At 43.3% G+C, this 18,875-nt stretch overlaps 1 protein-coding gene across 2 annotated transcripts in view; it reads right to left on the bottom strand.

The window, feature by feature from the left end:
• sumo1 (small ubiquitin like modifier 1) overlaps window positions 1-18,875 on the bottom strand; it is a 44,325-nt gene that overhangs the window by 8,181 nt on the left and 17,269 nt on the right. For both annotated transcript variants that reach the window (XM_069904826.1, XM_069904825.1), the window contains exons 2-4: window positions 17,897-17,968; window positions 16,369-16,446; window positions 9,442-9,513 (exon numbers count right to left, since the gene is read on the bottom strand). In XM_069904826.1, the coding sequence (XP_069760927.1) occupies window positions 9,442-9,513; window positions 16,369-16,446; window positions 17,897-17,968 (222 nt within the window). The remainder of the gene's footprint in view (window positions 1-9,441; window positions 9,514-16,368; window positions 16,447-17,896; window positions 17,969-18,875) is intronic.

Raw genomic sequence — 18,875 nt, 5'->3', positions numbered from 1 at the left:
TAAAGGAGGGAAGAAAAGGGAAGTAAGGGAAAAGGGGGTTTAAAAAAAGAAAAAGAAAAAGAAGAAAAGAGGGAGAGCTTTGTTGTAATGTGAAGATAAAAGTCTTTTCTGGAGGGGGATGGGTGGGAGAGAATAACAGTCACTGCAAAATAAGTTGACACTTGTGAACGGGTTCGCAGTCCGAATGGAGAGGGGAATTGTGGTTGCCTGGCAAGGGACAACTCAGAGAGGTGGGGGGGGGGGTTGGGGGAGACACGGGGTTAAGGGAATTTTAGATGTGGGAATGGTGGAAATATTTTATGTTTTAGAAGTGTTGTCATACAGTACGTTCAAAAAAAGAAAACTGAGAAATGGAAATGGGGAAAAGGGGAAAGGTGGTGGTGAGGAAGCGGAAATGAGATGTAAACAAAGCCAGCGTCAGATAAAGTAATCTCATGCTGAGGATTGACAGCCTCGACCCAGAGTACATTCCCCGGCATCTGCAGAAGCCAGCATTGTGATCAGGCAAGTGTGAAACAGGCAATTGCATTGTGGGATTGAAATTACATCATTTTTTGCATGATCACATCAGGGTCTGGGTGGAAGTGAGCTGCAGACTTGCTGGAGCGAAGGTAATCCAGACACAACTCCTCCGAAGTTAGCAGGCACATTGCCTGGGCTTGTTAAGTCCTGTGATTCACAAGATCAGAGATTATTTGGGTTAACTTTAAAGAAGTTCAAATCAATGAAAAAGGTTAAAGTAGAACAAAAATAATAGCTTCTGCAAATAGGGAGGTGCAGGTTGGAGGAGGCATCAAGTTATGAGTTAAAGGGCATAATCAAAACAGAGAGCAAGCCCTGAGGTCAAACACAAGAATTTCCTTCAACCAAAGAGTGATGAATCTTTAGAATCCACTGCCAAAAAGGACTGTGGAGGCTCAATCGAATACGTTCAAGATCAATACATTTAAAAATGTCAGGAGAAGCACGAGGATAAAAATGAAGTGTGCTCTGGGGTGAGAGGTGATTGAAGGGTCAACAGATGCCAAGGAGCACAATCAAGGAGACAACACTATTTGAGAGATTCGGAAATAATTTAAAAAATATATATATTAAAAATTCAGAAGAATTAAATGGTATGGACAATGCAGGGAAATAACACAGAGATGCCCTTATTGAATGGTACTGCAGGCCCTGATGCCTAAATAGTCTAACCAGCATCTATTCTTTGTGATAAATTGTTTCCCATCCACAAAACTTTTTATATTTACTCCAGCCTCTGATCCTTGCCCACAGAACTAAACTTTACAATTTCAACCATTCCCTTCTTCACTATAGTGGAACCCCGACTTAACGCGAATTCGGATATAACATGATGAGTTATTGGACCCTGATATATACAAGGTGCTTAATGACCACGTTCCGTTCTTTGAGATGGAACGTTAAGTGAACCCATTTTAAAAGATGAAGTTTCAGGGATGGCCACCCTGTGATGCGTCTAAATGATTAAGGCAAGTACAGTAATGTTATCTTGGTGGGGAATTCATCCCCCATCCATTTCAATACGCACAATTTCTCAGCAATTCTTTCCACTAACAGCATCTGCATCCGTCACTCGACCCAAATGATCCTCTTGAAAATGGGCAAGTAAAAATATCTAGCAATATTTACAGCTGACGAGACAGCAGGCACAGAACATAACCAATGATCCAGTAGGGCAGCATTCAAATCTCCACTCTCCGCAACCAACAACTGAATTAAATAGATGCAAGAGGAGATAAATAATGGCCATGTTAAAGTGTTCCACCAATAACTGACAGAATGAGGAAGCATGGCACAAGGGCAATATAACTATAATGATGGGTCACTTCAATGAGTTCCAATCATCAAGCCCATGGATAAGGCCCCTAATGTTAATTAATGACCAATGCCAAAGCTTCATAAAAACCAATGAAGCACATAGTTGTTTCATTACTGATCATATCTCTTTCTTTTTCTTTGGCTTGGCTTCGCGGACAAAGATTTATGGAGGGGGTAAAAGTCCACGTCAGCTGCAGGCTCGTTTGTGGCTGACAAGTCCGATGTGGGACAGGCAGACACGGTTGCAGCGGCTGCAGGGGAAAATTGGTGGATTGGGGTTGGGTGTTGGGTTTCAGGAAATACATCACAACAGAACAGCAAATTGGAACTAAACTGTTTGCTCCAGTTTACCAAGAATTAATTAGCTGGTGATGTTGGCAAACATCTCTCATTACATAGAGGCTTCAATTAGCATAAAATAAAGCAAAGACTTTGTACAAGATGCCAAATGAGAGAACAGAAAAAATGAAAATTTCAAGCTGTTCATAACAATAATTTCAATTTAATTAACATCTTTCAGGCACCAAAATGGCCCCCAAAGTATTTCTTAGGAGCAATATCACACAAAACCTAACAGGACCAAGGTTATTTTGCTCATTTTTTTTTCCAAAATACCGGCAGCCAGTTTTAGATAAAAGAGCACTTACCAATTTAAAGAGCAAGCCCCAGATTTGTGCTCATGTATATTTAAGTTCCCTAGTTCTCAATTTCCTGATCTTGAAATGATCTACTTCCTCTTTAAATATCCTCCCCAATCCACTGAGGTAGAGAATTTCAGAGATCACCACACTGTGAGAAGCTTATACATGGATTTTAACCGAATTCTCTCCATTCTTGTAACTACGTTTGCCTGCAGTGTAAACATTTCATTATAAATCTTGAATGTTTAACGAGATCACCTATCATTCTACTAGATGCCAAATAGATAACCAACTTCAGCCATTCACAAGAGGATAACCCATTCACCCCAAAGATACCTGTACACCTTATTTATATCTTCTTCTCTTTCTTTGGCTTGGCTTCGCGGACGAAGATTTATGGAGGGGGTAAAAAGTCCACGTCAGCTGCGGCTCGTTTGTGGCTGACCAGTCCGATGCGGGACAGGCAGACACGATTGCAGCGGTTGCAAGGGAAAATTGGTTGGTTGGGGTTGGGTGTTGGGTTTTTCCTCCTTTGCCTTTTGTCAGTGAGGTAGGCTCTGCGGTCTTCTTCAAAGGAGGCTGCTGCCCGCCGAACTGTGAGGCGCCAAGATGCACGGTTTGAGGCGTTATCAGCCCACTGGCGGTGGTCAATGTGGCAGGCACCAAGAGATTTCTTTAGGCAGTCCTTGTACCTTTTCTTTGGTGCACCTCTGTCACGGTGGCCAGTGGAGAGCTCGCCATATAATACGATCTTGGGAAGGCGATGGTCCTCCATTCTGGAGACGTGACCCATCCAGCGCAGCTGGATCTTCAGCAGCGTGGACTCGATGCTGTCGACCTCTGCCATCTCGAGTACCTCGACGTTAGGGGTGTGAGCGCTCCAATGGATGTTGAGGATGGAGCGGAGACAACGCTGGTGGAAGCGTTCTAGGAGCCGTAGGTGGTGCCGGTAGAGGACCCATGATTCGGAGCCGAACAGGAGTGTGGGTATGACAACGGCTCTGTATACGCTTATCTTTGTGAGGTTTTTCAGTTGGTTGTTTTTCCAGACTCTTTTGTGTAGTCTTCCAAAGGCGCTATTTGCCTTGGCGAGTCTGTTGTCTATCTCATTGTCGATCCTTGCATCTGATGAAATGGTGCAGCCGAGATAGGTAAACTGGTTGACCGTTTTGAGTTTTGTGTGCCCGATGGAGATGTGGGGGGGCTGGTAGTCATGGTGGGGAGCTGGCTGATGGAGGACCTCAGTTTTCTTCAGGCTGACTTCCAGGCCAAACATTTTGGCAGTTTCCGCAAAGCAGGACGTCAAGCGCTGAAGAGCTGGCTCTGAATGGGCAACTAAAGCGGCATCATCTGCAAAGAGTAGTTCACGGACAAGTTTCTCTTGTGTCTTGGTGTGAGCTTGCAGGCGCCTCAGATTGAAGAGACTGCCATCCGTGCGGTACCGGATGTAAACAGCGTCTTCATTGTGGCTTCGCGGACGAAGATTTATGGAGGGGGTAAAAAGTCCACGTCAGCTGCAGGCTCGTTTGTGGCTGACCAGTCCGATGCGGGACAGGCAGACACGATTGCAGCGGTTGCAAGGGAAAATTGGTTGGTTGGGGTTGGGTGTTGGGTTTTTCCTCCTTTGCCTTTTGTCAGTGAGGTGGGCTCTGCGGTCTTCTTCAAAGGAGGCTGCTGCCCGCCAAACTGTGAGGCGCCAAGATGCACGGTTTGAGGCGTTATCAGCCCACTGGCGGTGGTCAATGTGGCAGGCACCAAGAGATTTCTTTAGGCAGTCCTTGTACCTTTTCTTTGGTGCACCTCTGTCACGGTGGCCAGTGGAGAGCTCGCCATATAATACGATCTTGGGAAGGCGATGGTCCTCCATTCTGGAGACGTGACCCATCCAGCGCAGCTGGATCTTCAGCAGCGTGGACTCGATGCTGTCGACCTCTGCCATCTCGAGTACCTCGACGTTAGGGGTGTGAGCGCTCCAATGGATGTTGAGGATGGAGCGGAGACAACGCTGGTGGAAGCGTTCTAGGAGCCGTAGGTGGTGCCGGTAGAGGACCCATGATTCGGAGCCGAACAGGAGTGTGGGTATGACAACGGCTCTGTATACGCTTATCTTTGTGAGGTTTTTCAGTTGGTTGTTTTTCCAGACTCTTTTGTGTAGTCTTCCAAAGGCGCTATTTGCCTTGGCGAGTCTGTTGTCTATCTCATTGTCGATCCTTGCATCTGATGAAATGGTGCAGCCGAGATAGGTAAACTGGTTGACCGTTTTGAGTTTTGTGTGCCCGATGGAGATGTGGGGGGGCTGGTAGTCATGGTGGGGAGCTGGCTGATGGAGGACCTCAGTTTTCTTCAGGCTGACTTCGAGGCCAAACATTTTGGCAGTACTGTACATTGTACTCCAGAAATTGTCTCATCAATCTTTTTCTCAACCCAAACCCTTTTGCAATAAAGGGCAATAAGCCAAATACTTTGCTAACCACTTGTTGCATCACTCTGTTACTTCGTTGTGATTTAGCACAATTTTAATCCCTCTGTACATCATCTACAATCTTTCTTTGTTGAGATAATAGCCTGTCTACATTTCTTCTAACCAAAGTGCATTACGTTGTATTTTCCCACATTAAACTCAATTTCCCAAGCTTTCACCCACTCGATCCAATAATAACCTGCTGCAGAGTCCAACTATATTATTCACAACGTCGCCTCTCATCTACTTGTAGGTCATCAAACTTGGATACCTTCCACTCTGCCTATTCCTCCAAGTCATTAATGCAAACTGTAAATTGAGAACAACTAATCCTTAGGGCACTCCACTAGGTTATATTTTTCAAATTAAAAGGCCATTTATTCAGATTCTCTCTTCTATGTGATAATCTATCTTCAATTCACACAACACATTCCCCAATTTCATTGTACACTAGGCTTGTATGGTACCTTGTCAAATGCCTCGTGAAAATCTACAGGTTCCTTTGTAACAATCTGCATGTGTATCCTTTAAGAAATCTAGCAAACGACAAACACTATTTACTTTTCATGAAACCATGTCTAATTGATGACATTAAATGCTTTATAGAGTCACAAGCTCCTTAATTGTAGATGCCAACATCTCGCCAACAGATATTATGCTGACAGGCCTACAATGGCCCATTTTTTGACTAACTTCCTATTCATGGCACCTTCCAGATCTCCAGAATTTGTAAAATTTCAACCAATGGCTCTAATATTACTTCAGCTACTTCTTTTTAAGACCTATAAATAGACTGAATTTATACTAAGTAACTTGTCTGGTTTGAATCTCATTGTATTTTCCCCTCAATACCACCTTCTTGCTATTAGTGACCATTACAAATTTTTCCATATTATTTGACATCATCAATCAAAAATTTTGGGATATTTGCAGTGTCCTCCACCAGGAAGACTGATGCAAAATGTTGATACAACTTGGCTGCCATTTTCTTGTTTCCCATTATTAATGTCCTTCTCTCATTGCTCAAGGGTTCAAAAATTACCCCGGCTACCCTCTTCCTTTTTATATGACCCTTGCTGATTGTTTTGATATTACTTGTCAGTTTTCCCTCATGATCCGTTTTCTCCCTCATGTCGTTTTTTTTATTTACTGTTATTTGTATATCCCAATTCTCTGGTTCACCCTACCACCTCATATGCTTTATTCTCCAATATTTGCTTCTGTAATAGAATTATGTTATTATTAATCTTTAGTTATATAATATATATTTCTTAGAAAAGGCTTTGTAGGTGAACAGGGACACAGACACACACAGAAACCATATTGAGAGACAAAATGTCTCCTAATCCATTGTTCAGTGGAAGCTGTGTAAATAACTACAGAAGTGATTCTCCATTGAACTAAAAACAATGGTCTTTGCTGAGAGATGGCATTTGTTCAAACAGGCTGGGTTTTTTTCTTCAATGATCTGTGTACACGAAGCCATCTGGTTATGACCTAAGCAGACAAATCAGAACCATTAATTCATACTTTTGGAAGAGATGAGACTTCAAACAGATTCAGCAGAGATGTCATATCATGTGATTACAATGACAGGAAGGCGTCTTTAATATTGCCTAGTTTCATCTGAAGTGAGAAATGCAGTAGCCTTCAGTGAGGGATGTTCTGTTGTGTTGTATTCTCCTTGTCATGGGAGGTACACAGAATCAAATGGTTTTGAATTGAAAGAGCCACTGCACTGTCTCTTTGTCAAAAGAAGGCTATTTTAAATTTAAATATTTTTAAAATGTAGGCTACCCAATTTACATCTAATTAACCTACACTCCCCCAGTAGGTTTCGAACGGTAGAGGAAACCAGAAGCCCCTTGGGAAAACCCATGCAGACACAGGAAGAATGTACAAGCTCCTTACAGACTGCACAGGAGTCAAACCCTAGTCTCGATCGCTGGCGCCACAAAGGCATTGCACGAACCACTATGCCAACCAACTCTTGGATCCAATTTTAAATGGTCACTTCACTTAACACTTGCCTGGGTTTTTTGAAATCAACATGTAAAACAAGTTCTGGAACCTCCATACAAGAGAGGGGGATTTGTGGAAAATCATTTGTATGAAGAAACAATTCTTTGAAAACAACTCTACAATGAATTCGTGAGAACCTTTCAACGGCAGTTTTAAAGACTCAGAATTTCAACACAAAATATTTCTAAGTTTGAACTTTAAAATCATCTCTTCAGAATTATGCCTGAACTGTAATGGTTTTGGGACTTCACACACACACACACACACACACACACGAATTCAATTTAGAGTTAAGTAACATTTTATATTATTAATAGTTATTAATAAAATTATTGTTTTGAAGATACCATGGTCTTGGTGAATTTCTATTGCTGCTGGTCTAGGTAGTAACAACATACTTGCTGAAGAGCATATGGAATCCAGCAGTGGAGTTTGTTCTTTGAGGTTTTTCATTAGTAAGAATCAATAAAGGGGAAAAATACCAATGTAGATTGTAAAGGAACAGATAAGAAAGGAAAAGGGAAGAAAACTTCCTCTTTTTAATTATTTTTCACTACAACAAATTTCCATGTCTTGACAGAATCACCAGCTAATCTTTGGCACAGTTATGCACTACTTTATGCAGGTTGTAATATGGTTTAATAGGTTATGTGCTTTTGCCAATTTCACTTTAAAAAAAAAGAAAACAAAACAACATTTAAAACAAAGGCACTGTAGCGAATACTTTCCTTTATAGTCGCTTGGAGGATAAAAATAAAGTTGCTGTCTATGACTCGTTCAAATAAATTCGTACTAAAGTTAATGAGTTTTCCCATGTTTATTAAACGATACTAAATATTGTTAACATTATTATAAGTTGCTAAATGTTGTTAAAATCTGTTAAAACTTTGTTAGACAGTCAACAGGAAATGTCAGAACATTCTCTGGGTCCTCCATTTCACAGAACAAAAGCTAAACTAACCCTTATCTCCCAAACAAGCCAAGAAACTGGCTATGACCCTGGCTCAAAGACGTTGCTTAAAAATATTAAACAAAAAGCCACAAACAGAAATTGCAAGCATGCAATACATTTTAACCCCTGCAGGCACACCTACCAAGTCTTTATGAAGATTTTTAAGTGATAGTCCTGATGTAAATCACACATTTGAAAACGACCATTTTATGTTTGAAATATATGCAGTAATAATTACTATAAAACATCAATACTGTAATTTGTAAATATGTTGCAATAATTACAAAAGTCTCTAAAAATATAAAAGACAACAAAGGAAACAAAAACAAAAATATCTAAAGGAATGTTTTTCTTTGGGAGGAACATTTAAATGATTTGGATAGTAGTTTCACATGTGGCTCAAATGGACTCCTCCAGTGTTGTAAGATTCAATTTTTTTAGATAATCAAATTGATGAAAGCACAAATCACAAATTACTTTTAATCTCCATAAGTATTTCAAAATTCTTTTATTTCTGGAATCAGCTTCACTCATTGTATGTACCATGGACTTAAATAGTGACTGGCTACAACCTACAGCCATAAAGACTTTCATTTAGATTGTCTGAGTTGCTTTAATTGACCTTAACAAACATTAAGGGTACTTTATCTTGTTAGATTTCATGGTGGAAGGGAAACAAATTTGTTTGCTCCCAATAACCATTGAATCAAACTACTGGAAATATATAATATACACAGACATGCATAGATATCAAGGTGAAGCTTGGAACAGACTTGACAATGGTTTCTAACATGATAGCTTTTTTTTTAAAAACTTCAGACCTCAAGACCATGAGACGAGATACTGAGAAGTACCTGGTACAGAACCCAAATTTAATTTCAAAGGTCAAAAATTAGTAAAGTCCTACAAATTTATAACGGCAAAGAAACTCAAAAGTTGTGTGCTAAGCAAATTAGGAATGCAGTCAGTCCCTGATTTATGTAGGGGATGTTGAGCTGGAAAAAATTTCATAAAGTGATATCTTGTAAATTAAAAGCCTGATCAAAAAGGCCCATGCAGTGAAAATTTCTAAATCAAATGTGTTTATAAAACAAATACTGCACAACCAAATCAGAGAGATTAAAATCTTTTCTCTACCTTCTATGAATGACTAATTTAAGAATTAGTTTCAAGCAACAACAAAAGTCACTGCATAAAACTATACAGATACTAAATTCATAAGGAAAAACTATGAAGAAAGCTGCTGTGATAAGCAAGTATTTTCATATTAATTTGGTACAAACACTTTTACGCACATTTGGAGAAAAGAACATCTGATCAGGAGTGTGTGAAACTAGGTGCTGCAAGTACAGTACTTAGTAGCAGATACAGAGGATTGACCCAATTTGCAGCATTAAAATCCCTCATGGGAATAAAATGATCACTTTTTTAAAATGGTGCAAAAGTCCAAAGGCTTAAATAAATCTTCAGCATTTCTAACTCTCAAGACACATCCAGTTAATATTAGAAATCAAATGCCTCCATACCTCTTTAGGTGTTTGCTGATCTGTAATCCGTTGACCTTCAAACAAAAATCGAAGTGAATTTGGGGGGACACCCTGATCAAAGGAGGAAAAAATACATGATATTAGACAGTGCTCAATTTAGAAGATTGTACATGACAGTTTTTATTGTGTACTTTGGAAATGAATTAAGTGACCTTTTGAAATTATCCCATGATTTATCCAAAATCAAATACTACTTTGAAAACAGATCAGACATTGCAAATATTGTCAGAAATGGTCAGGTCCAAAGCTGTACTTTGAAAGATCTGTTCATTTTAGGATCCTTTTGCGTAAATTTGTAAAAGACACTGCTTTAGCACAAGAAAAAAAATATTTACATTGAACTAACCACTGTTCAGCACAAGTTGCATTAAACCTGCTTGGGTGCATGTAAAGGAGTGTCATGAACCATTTAATTCAGTTCCCTTTCAGCTGCCTATATCTCAAGTTGTTGATACCAACAGACGTTGGTCTTCTGATTTAGCAAAATCGATCAATGATACAACTGAAGTGCCAGTTGATGAAGTCGACAAAGACGATGTGGTCAAACAATAATCATGGCTTTTATTAGCAGAAACTCATGGTACAATAATGAAAGACAATAGATGCATATACAGTTATATCCAAGGGGAGTGTCCTTAACAGTATAGATAATGCACAGCCAATGTTAGTGAAGCAAGGCTCGCCAGAGGGGAGACAGGCAGCTTGGCAGACATTCACCACAACATCAAGAGCTCTTCCCAAACTCCAACCTCTCAAAATTATAAATGGAAACTAGAAAATAAGAAATACAAATAGAACAGAGTTGCCTGACCTTTGTTGCTGGATTACCAAGGTACGTGGATTGTACTTGGCACAGGCTGTCATTTGCACAACTTTGACATCCTACATTTCACTTTGAGAAGTCTTTAAAAAAAATACAACTGTATATATTTTTTTAAAAAACCATTATACTCCTATTAACTTTTGACAATATAGTGACCAAGTTAAATGGCTGATTTAAAAAAAGCTACCCAATCAAATAATGAAATAGTGTCAAATCATTGCTCTGATTAAATTAGAAAAACTGTATTTTTTCATAATTTGTGCATTTCAAATAAATAGATTGAACTGTAGCAGTAGCTATGAGGAATGAGACTCACAACCACCACATTGGGGGTTTCAATGACTGTTTTTAATTCAAAACTTGCACGCACCCCTTTAAGAGGAGTGTGGGCTCCGTCCCCGCGTGGGGGGGTTGACATCATCACGATTGCCTGAGGCGCGCACTACATTCAAACCACGTGGCAAGATGGTCCCCCGATGGCACCATCTTCTCGCGGATGACCCGTATGTGCAGCAGTACAAGCGGGACCGGGTTCGCCATGAGTATGTCCACCGCAACACAAACCCCCCCAGAACCGGCTTACACATCCCGCCACTTGGGCGGCTTGCCTTGGCGCTTCGGTTGGGCTGTCTCCAGGTGCACCACATTGAGGCAGTCGATCGTGAAGAGTTCTCCTTTGCCCCCAATCTCCAAAGTGAAAGTCTTGCCCGAATGCTGAAGGACTCTATAGGGGACTTTATAAGAACTGGACGAAAACGTACTCGGCTGCGTCCAGTTCTTTGGGCAAATGGGACAGGTCGGCTGCCGTGGTGGGATGGAGGTGGGGGGGGGGGGGGGGGGGGGGTAGCGAGGCAAGCTTACTCTGAAGGTCTGCTAATAAGGTTTGATTGTCGGCTGCCAAGTCTGTGTTTGGGCCGAAAAAGTCTCCGGATAGCGACAATGGCATGCCGTAAACAAAATCCGCGAATGATACCTGCAGATCCTCCTTCAGGGCCATCCTGATACCGAGCAGAACCCAGGGCAACTCGTCCACCCAATCAGGGCCGGTGAGGCGAGCCATGAGGGCCGAATTGAGGTGTCGGAAGAATAGCTCCACTAGGCTGTTAGCTCGTGGGAGATATGCATTGGTGTGGTGAAGTTTCACACCCAAAAGGCTCGCCACTTGTGCCCAGAGGGCAGACGTGAATTGGGAACCTCTGTCGCTCGTTATGTGCGCCGGGACTCTGGCTATCCAGTACGTCTCGGCGGAAGTGTCTTTCAGCAGAATGGCTTCCGGCCACCTCATCGCTTGGTCAACCACCATCAACAAGTAGCGGGCGTCCCTGGACACCAGCAGGGGTCCCACGATGCCTACATGTATATGTTGGAATCTCTTGGCCACAGAATCGAACTGTTGTATTGGGTCTTTTGTATGATGGTGGACTTTGGAGGACTGGCACTGCATGTAACTCCTCGCCATCTGGGCTACTTGTTTCTTGAGCCCATGCCACACAAAACGCTCTGCCACCATCCGAACCGATGTCTTAACCGAGGGGTGGGCCAAGTCGAGGACCATGCTGAAAGCCTGTGACCTCCACTGCGGCTGGACTACAGGGCACGGTGCGCCGATGGAAACGTTGCAGAGCAGTGTGTCTGGACCGCCTGGCAACCATAGGTCCCAAAGTTGGAGGCCTGTAATGGCGGTGCGGAGGGCCTGTTTCCACGTCCTCCCTCTGTGCCTACACTAGCTGGGCATAGTTCAAGCCGGGGGAGAGACTGTGGATGGTAGGTGATGAAAGTGCATCTGCCACATTGTCTTTACCTGCACGGTTCCGGATGTTGGTGGAGAACGCCAACACATTGGATAGATGCCGCTGCTGGCGAGCCGACCAGGGGTCTTTTGCCATAGCGAGGGCTTGCGTGAGTGGCTTGTGGTCAGTGAAAACGGTGAATGGCCTGCCCTCCAGGAAATATTGGAATGTCTGATGGCCAGGTACAGGGCCAGGAGCTCCCTGTCGAAGGCGCAATACTTTAGTTCTGGGGGACGGAGTTGCCTGACAAAAAAGGCTAGTGGACGCCACTGGCCATTGACCCACTGCTCCAGAACGCCCCCAACAGCCGTAGCCGACGTATCCACTGAGAGCGTGGTGTGAGCATCCGGCCACAGGTAGGCTAACAGAGCGGCGCTCGCCAGAGTGTCTTTCAATGCAACGAAAGCGCCTTCCGCCTCTTCCGTCCATGCCGGGACTTTGTCCTTCACGGCAATCAGCGCGAATAATGGTCGCATGAAGCAGGCTGCCCCGGGGATGAACCGGTAGTAGAAGTTCACCATGCCGACGAACTCCTGTAGGCCCTTGAGGGTATAGGCTTTGGAAAATGGCGCACGGCTGCAACCTTCTTTGGTGCTGGGGCGGCTCCTGCCGAACTGGCACTTGGCTATGTTGACCGTAAGGCCGAACTCTGCCAAACAAGCGAACAGTGTGCGGAGATGGACCTTGTGCTCATCGTGGTCTTGACTGGCGACGAGGACGTCGGCGAGATAGATGAACTCAAAGTCCAAGTCTCTGCCCACCGCATCCATCAGGCGCTGGAAAGTTTTGGCCGTGTTCTTTAGCCCGAAAGGCATTCGAAAGAACTCGAAAAGGCCGAACAGGGTGACAATTACAGTCTAAAGTCTACGGTCTGACAATCAGGGTGGACCAGGATTTGATGGTAGCCCCGTACCAAGTCGGCCTTTGAGAACACCTGGGCGCCGTGCAAGTTTGCTGAAAAGTCCTGAATGTGCAGGATGGGAAAAATCGGTCTGGCGTGACTGCATCGTTAAGGCGATGGTAGTCCCCATAAGGGCGCCAACCCCCGGAAGGGGAGGCCCAGATCTACGAACGATTCCCAGTTCCTGCAGTTGGGAGAATTCTTCTTTGGCCAGTTGTAGCTTTTCTGAGGGTAATCGCCTGGCTTTGACATGAAGAGGGGGGCCCAGGGTTGAGATGTGATGGTAGACTCTATGTGGGGCATGGTGGAAGTGAACTGTGGCTGCAGGATGGAGGGGAACTCTTCGAGGATACTGGAGGATACGCCCCCTTGGGGGTGTGGATGGCAGCTATCCCATGGTTTCATGTGTCTATGGCATTGAGGCGGATGGGTTGAAAGGTGAGGGCGTTAACCAATCGTTTGACCTTGACGTCCACTAACAGGCTGTGCGCCCAGAGGAAGTCGACCCCAACAGTGCCATACCCACTGAGGCCAGCATGAACTTCCAGTGGAACTTGTCCTTTCCGATCTGGATCTGCACTCTGCGAGTACCAAAGGTCCTGATGGAGGATCCATTAGTTGCCCGTAGGGTAGAGTAGGGCCCCGTGCTCGGGTGTAGGTCTCGAGGGCCGTCGGGGGGAGCACACTCAGCTCCGGTATCTATGAGGAACCGTCGGCCAGTGGACTTGTCAGTCACGTGCAAGAGGCTGTTCATGTGGCCAGCCGCCGCAGCCATTAATGATGGCTGGCCAAGTAGTTTCCCTGAAAGGTACAGGGATGCCTGCCCTTGTGGGCTCGAGCCTCCCACCAGGTGGGGTGGTGCTCCTCCGGCTTGTGCTTTGGGGGCGCTTGCGGCCGACTGGGCCCTGGCTGAGGGAGGCCTCGTTCTTAGGCTTGGTCCGCCAGAAGACGTCTGTGTAGGCCGCGATTCGCCGTGGGGTCGGAGAAGTCTTCGTCTGCCAGCGGGAGCTGCATGTCTTCAGGCATTTGCTTGAGGAAAATTTGCCGGAACAGGAAACACGGTTTGTGGACCTCTGCTAACGCCAGCATCTTGTCCATCAGGGCAGATGGGGTTCTGTCTCACAATGCATCCAGGTGTAGGAGCCTGTAGGCGCACTGCTGTGGGGAGAGGCTGAAAATCCCGAGGAGGAGGTTCTTGAGGGCAGAATATTTACCATCCTCCAGCGGGTTATGGATGAGGTCGACCACCCTGGCCGCGGTCTCTTCATCGAGTTCGCTCACGACGTGGTAAAACATCATGGTGTCTGATGAAATGTCTCGGAGGCGAAACTGCTCCTCCACCTACCCAAACCAAGTACGTGGGAGATGTGTCTAGAAGGGGGGCAGTTTTACCACGATTGCATTGATCTCCGAGGAATCCATAGTGAGAGGCCAGAAAAACGTCTGGACTCGTCGGGGTCACCAATGTAGCGGTAGCTACGAGGAATGAGACTCACAACCACCACGTTGGGTGTTCAACTACTGTTTTTATTCAAAACTCGCGCACGCCCCTTTAAGGGCAGTGTGAGCTCCGCCCCTGCGTGGGCGGTGACGTCATCACACTTGCCTGAGGCGCGCTCTACATTCAAACCACGCGGCAAGAAGGTCCCCCGACGGCGCCATCTTCTCGTGGCAGCCCCGCGGGTGCAGCAGTACAAGTGGAGCCGGTTCGCCACGAGTATGTGCACCACCACAGAATTTCACTTTTCTCTCCAACTGCTGATAAAATAAGAACTTTTTTATGCTGTCACTTAACAAAATATATTTCATTTAAAATACACTATAAGATACTGTACTCAGGAATGCCTAAAAAAAAACCCTATTCTAATACTCTATGCCAGGGTTGGCTATTAATTTTTAATTTAGACATACAGCACGGTAACAGGCCATTTCAGCCCACAAGTACATAGCTGAGGTGTTGGTGAATTGGGCTGCACGGACTCGTGGGCTGAAATGGCCTGTTAGCATACTTTATGTTTAAATTAAAAATTAAAAGGTTAGCCACCACTGCTCTATGCAATCAAGCCTGAAGCAAGATATTAAACAATACTTAACTCCGTTTTCAGGAATTTTGACTCCAAATCTGAAGGCAACTTCGGAGATCTAAGCGCATAATTCAATTGAACACCAAATTCACTGCTGGGAAAATGCTAATCTGATAGAGAACATTTTTTCATACAAGACTATAAATGGAGGGTCCTGCAAGTCCTCTCAGGTTAACATAAAAAATACTATGCCAATGTTCATAAATAACAGAGAAATTCTCTTTGTTCACCGTTAACATTTAACCATCATAAAAATGTATTATGGATCAGCCTGCTCTTTGGAGAATCTTGCTGCATTTCAACTAGTTGTCATATTTCTCTACAACAGTGAATACTTTTCAGTGGTCCACCACTTAAATGCTGCATCCAGATAAACGTTCTCTAAATAACTCTAGAATACCTTGCACAGAATTAGATAACCACAAGTAATACAAGTGGAAATTTCCTATTTGTTGATATAAAAATTAGGCTCGAGGAAGAACTTTAAAATAAATACCTTCATCAAATGGGATGCTCTAACATTGTCAGAACAATGCTTGATGACTCAACTGGTAAAAATTATTTATCATTGTGGAATTACCCATGCATGCTTTGAAAGAACTCAGGTTTGTATTCTCATAAACACTGAGACAGATAATCTTGGTTAAAAAGTAAAACAGTTGGCATCAGACCCTCTGAGCTAAGAGAAAAATCAACAAGGGTTCATAAATGTGGTTATTATGTTTCATCTTGCAAGGCAAAATGTAGAAACGTCAAAGAACAAAATTGGATTGGCCAAGATGTGAACTGACTGATAGCAGATGTGACTAAATTCTTGAGTGTGGTAGGTAATTAAAGTGCACAAATGTTCTTTCTAAGATTGTAATTTTAGTCTTACTTCAGTGAATATTTAGAGTTAAGAGTTGTATGCTCTGAAACAAAATATAATCAAAATTATGTGAAATTCTGTGCTGGATCGACTTCAATTGTGAAAAAACACCCAGAATTAATTATACATGCAATTCTGCCAAACAAAATGAATGCCCGCTGAGAACATTTTGAGTCAAACAGCACAAAGGTGAAATGTAATGTTGGAAATTTATCATTGCTAGCAAACCCTAGTGGCAGCTTGATGTGACAAATTAAAAACAAAATCACAGCAAGGGTATTGCCTTGGCATAAATGTGTACTAATCCAAATATAGCTTACCTTCATTGCTACCAAACAAAATAAGCTGTTGAAACCAATACCGAGTACATTATGACTGTAAATATCACTTGAAACAATTTTTCCCCTGCAAGGATAATGAGACTTCATCTATACTCTTACCTGTCTCTGACAGTAGGATTCCTTCAGCTTTCTTAGCTGTGTGGTCATTTTCACTTTGAAATGGATCTCACTGTTGTCCTTTAAAAATAAAATTGTACATTTTATGGACTTTGTATTTGCTTATGTGAAGTAAAAACCCCACACACAGCATCTTTCAGCTACCCCTATTGAGAAAGAGACAAAATTATAAGAGCCAGATCGAAACAGCTTCAGGCAGTGAGACTGATGAACGATGGACGAACTGCTACTATTTATTTATTTATTTATATGTGTGTGTGTGTGTGTGTGTGTGTAATCATGTATTGCATATGCATCGTTTGTATGTTTTTGCATTTTGACAGAGTATATTGAGGTGTTTGGGAGATAAATTTGGAAAAGTTTGTTAGAGCAGGTCACACACAAATATTTTAAAACAGAATTTCTGCAGGAGCTTTTGCAAGAGGCTCAGACTCATGGTGGACTGTTACTTGCAAAAGGCAACAAATGTAACAACAGGCAGTAGCAGCTTTGTCTGGAAAACAGAAAGCAGGGGGAAAAAAAAGAGGCTTTGCTCTCAGAGAGGAGAGAGTGAGAGAAGAAACACAGACATTGGATCCAGAGGGACAAGCTGGCAAGACGGCCTGGTTAAAGGAGAGGACTAGCTGTCAGGTGTTTCCCTTGGAATAAGAGAAACAGAACGGAACTCTGTACTGACCTGAAACAAGAAAAACTCTCTCTCTGAAAACCAACAAGAACCCTTCTGAGTGGTAACCATTTACCAGTTAAGCACCAAAGCCTGGTGAACTTTATTAATGTTGACTTCTGTGCATAGTACAAAAATTGCCTGCAACCAGTGAGATGTGAACCAAAGAACTTTGCTGAACTTACACACACACACACACATGCGCTTAGCATTAGAAGGGGGTTAAGTTGAGTCAATAGAGTTAAGTTAAAGTTTGATTCTATTTTCATGTACAAAGATAATTAAAAGCAACTTTTGTTTAAGTAACCCTCTCTTGTGGTGCTTATCTATTGCTGCTGGGTTTTGGGGTCCTCTGGATTTGTAACACCACCGATTGAAAAACGCTGTTTCAACTAGTTGTACTTGTACAATCGGATGATAATAAACTAACTTATAAAGCCCCTTTCATATGTACATCCCAGTAAATTAGCCATTCAGTGTTCTGGGATAGGAATGGGGGTTTGGCCTTTCACACTAGAGCACTCTGAACTGGGACACTGAACGGTTTTACGCTTGCAAGGGTTTATCCCTGGCATTTGGTCTATTCTACCTTAAACAGGAAGTGCCTGCAATGCAATTGCCCGTTTCACACTTGCCTGATCTCAACGCCGACATCTGCAGATGCCGGGGATTGTCAAGTCCGGCAATCCCTGACGTGAGATGATGTTATCTGACGCCAGCGTTGAGCAGATTTTGCTTTCAAACTTGTCACTTTAAAGGCCGTTCGATTCCTGGGATCACTGACAAGTGTGAAAGGGGCTTTATTCTAAGCTGTGTAAGGTAAAGTTATTAAGCTATGATACTTACTTGACCTATAACTTTTAACTTAATGTATTCTCCATCCTTTTTTTCTCCTGATTGGCTGGAAGGCTTTGCCTCCTATCGAAATACAAAGAAGAATTTGGGTTATAAAATAACAATTGAACAGAATGTTTCACTCTGTAACGATGATCAGATGGCTACTACCTACAGATGTGTCATCATATTGGGAAATATTTTGTATTTCATCTCCAGAATATTTGAATAGATTAAAATCAATTCTTACATCTGCTAAACATAATGGAAGAAAGCGCATCACAAAATGAGTTAATATTTTTACCGTGTATCCAAAAATTTCCATCTGCACCAAAATAAATTACATATCAACATTCTTGAACTCTTATCTAGACATCTTCCCAATATTCAGATGACTTACCCTACATTGGGGTTGGCGCCAGAACGAATATTAGAGGAGGGCATTAAGGTAACTGGGTGGGGCACAGTCCGACAGCTTGCTCGCCCGGGTGGGGGGGGTGGGGGCGAGGGGCGCTGGTGGTGGCTTACCTGCCAAGCGGACACGTAAACCTCCACCGTCCCTCTGACATAGCAGCCAAAAGCACTCCTTTTATTGCACTAGTGATGTAGGCAGGGCAGATCGGACAGTGAGCAATGGCTGCAAGCGTTTCATGGGGGGGGCCATGCCCACAAATACCCCTCTTGGCACCAGCCATGCCCAAAATTGCAATTCTGCCCATCTCCTCCAACCACCAGCTCCCTCCCCACTCTCCTAATAGCAAAGACATGCTGGCCCAATCCAAATGGTATTCTTGCTCATCACCATTCTCCCCAAACACACCAAAAGGCTTCTGCTTCAGATTTCCCACTCCCGAAACAAAGAACTGGGTGGTTTCTTCTCTTGGCCATTCCACAGAGCACATCCTCTTCAAAACATACCATACCTGAATCCAAATTGCAACCCATCAAATTCTAACAATCCTGGCCAAAAATCCAAATGATCTATACTTGG

Source organism: Narcine bancroftii, chromosome 12 (genome assembly GCF_036971445.1).
Source record: "Narcine bancroftii isolate sNarBan1 chromosome 12, sNarBan1.hap1, whole genome shotgun sequence".
Lineage (NCBI taxonomy): Eukaryota > Metazoa > Chordata > Chondrichthyes > Torpediniformes > Narcinidae > Narcine > Narcine bancroftii.
The sequence above is the reverse complement of the archived record's forward strand: the minus strand, read 5'-3'. Positions and strand labels throughout refer to the sequence as shown.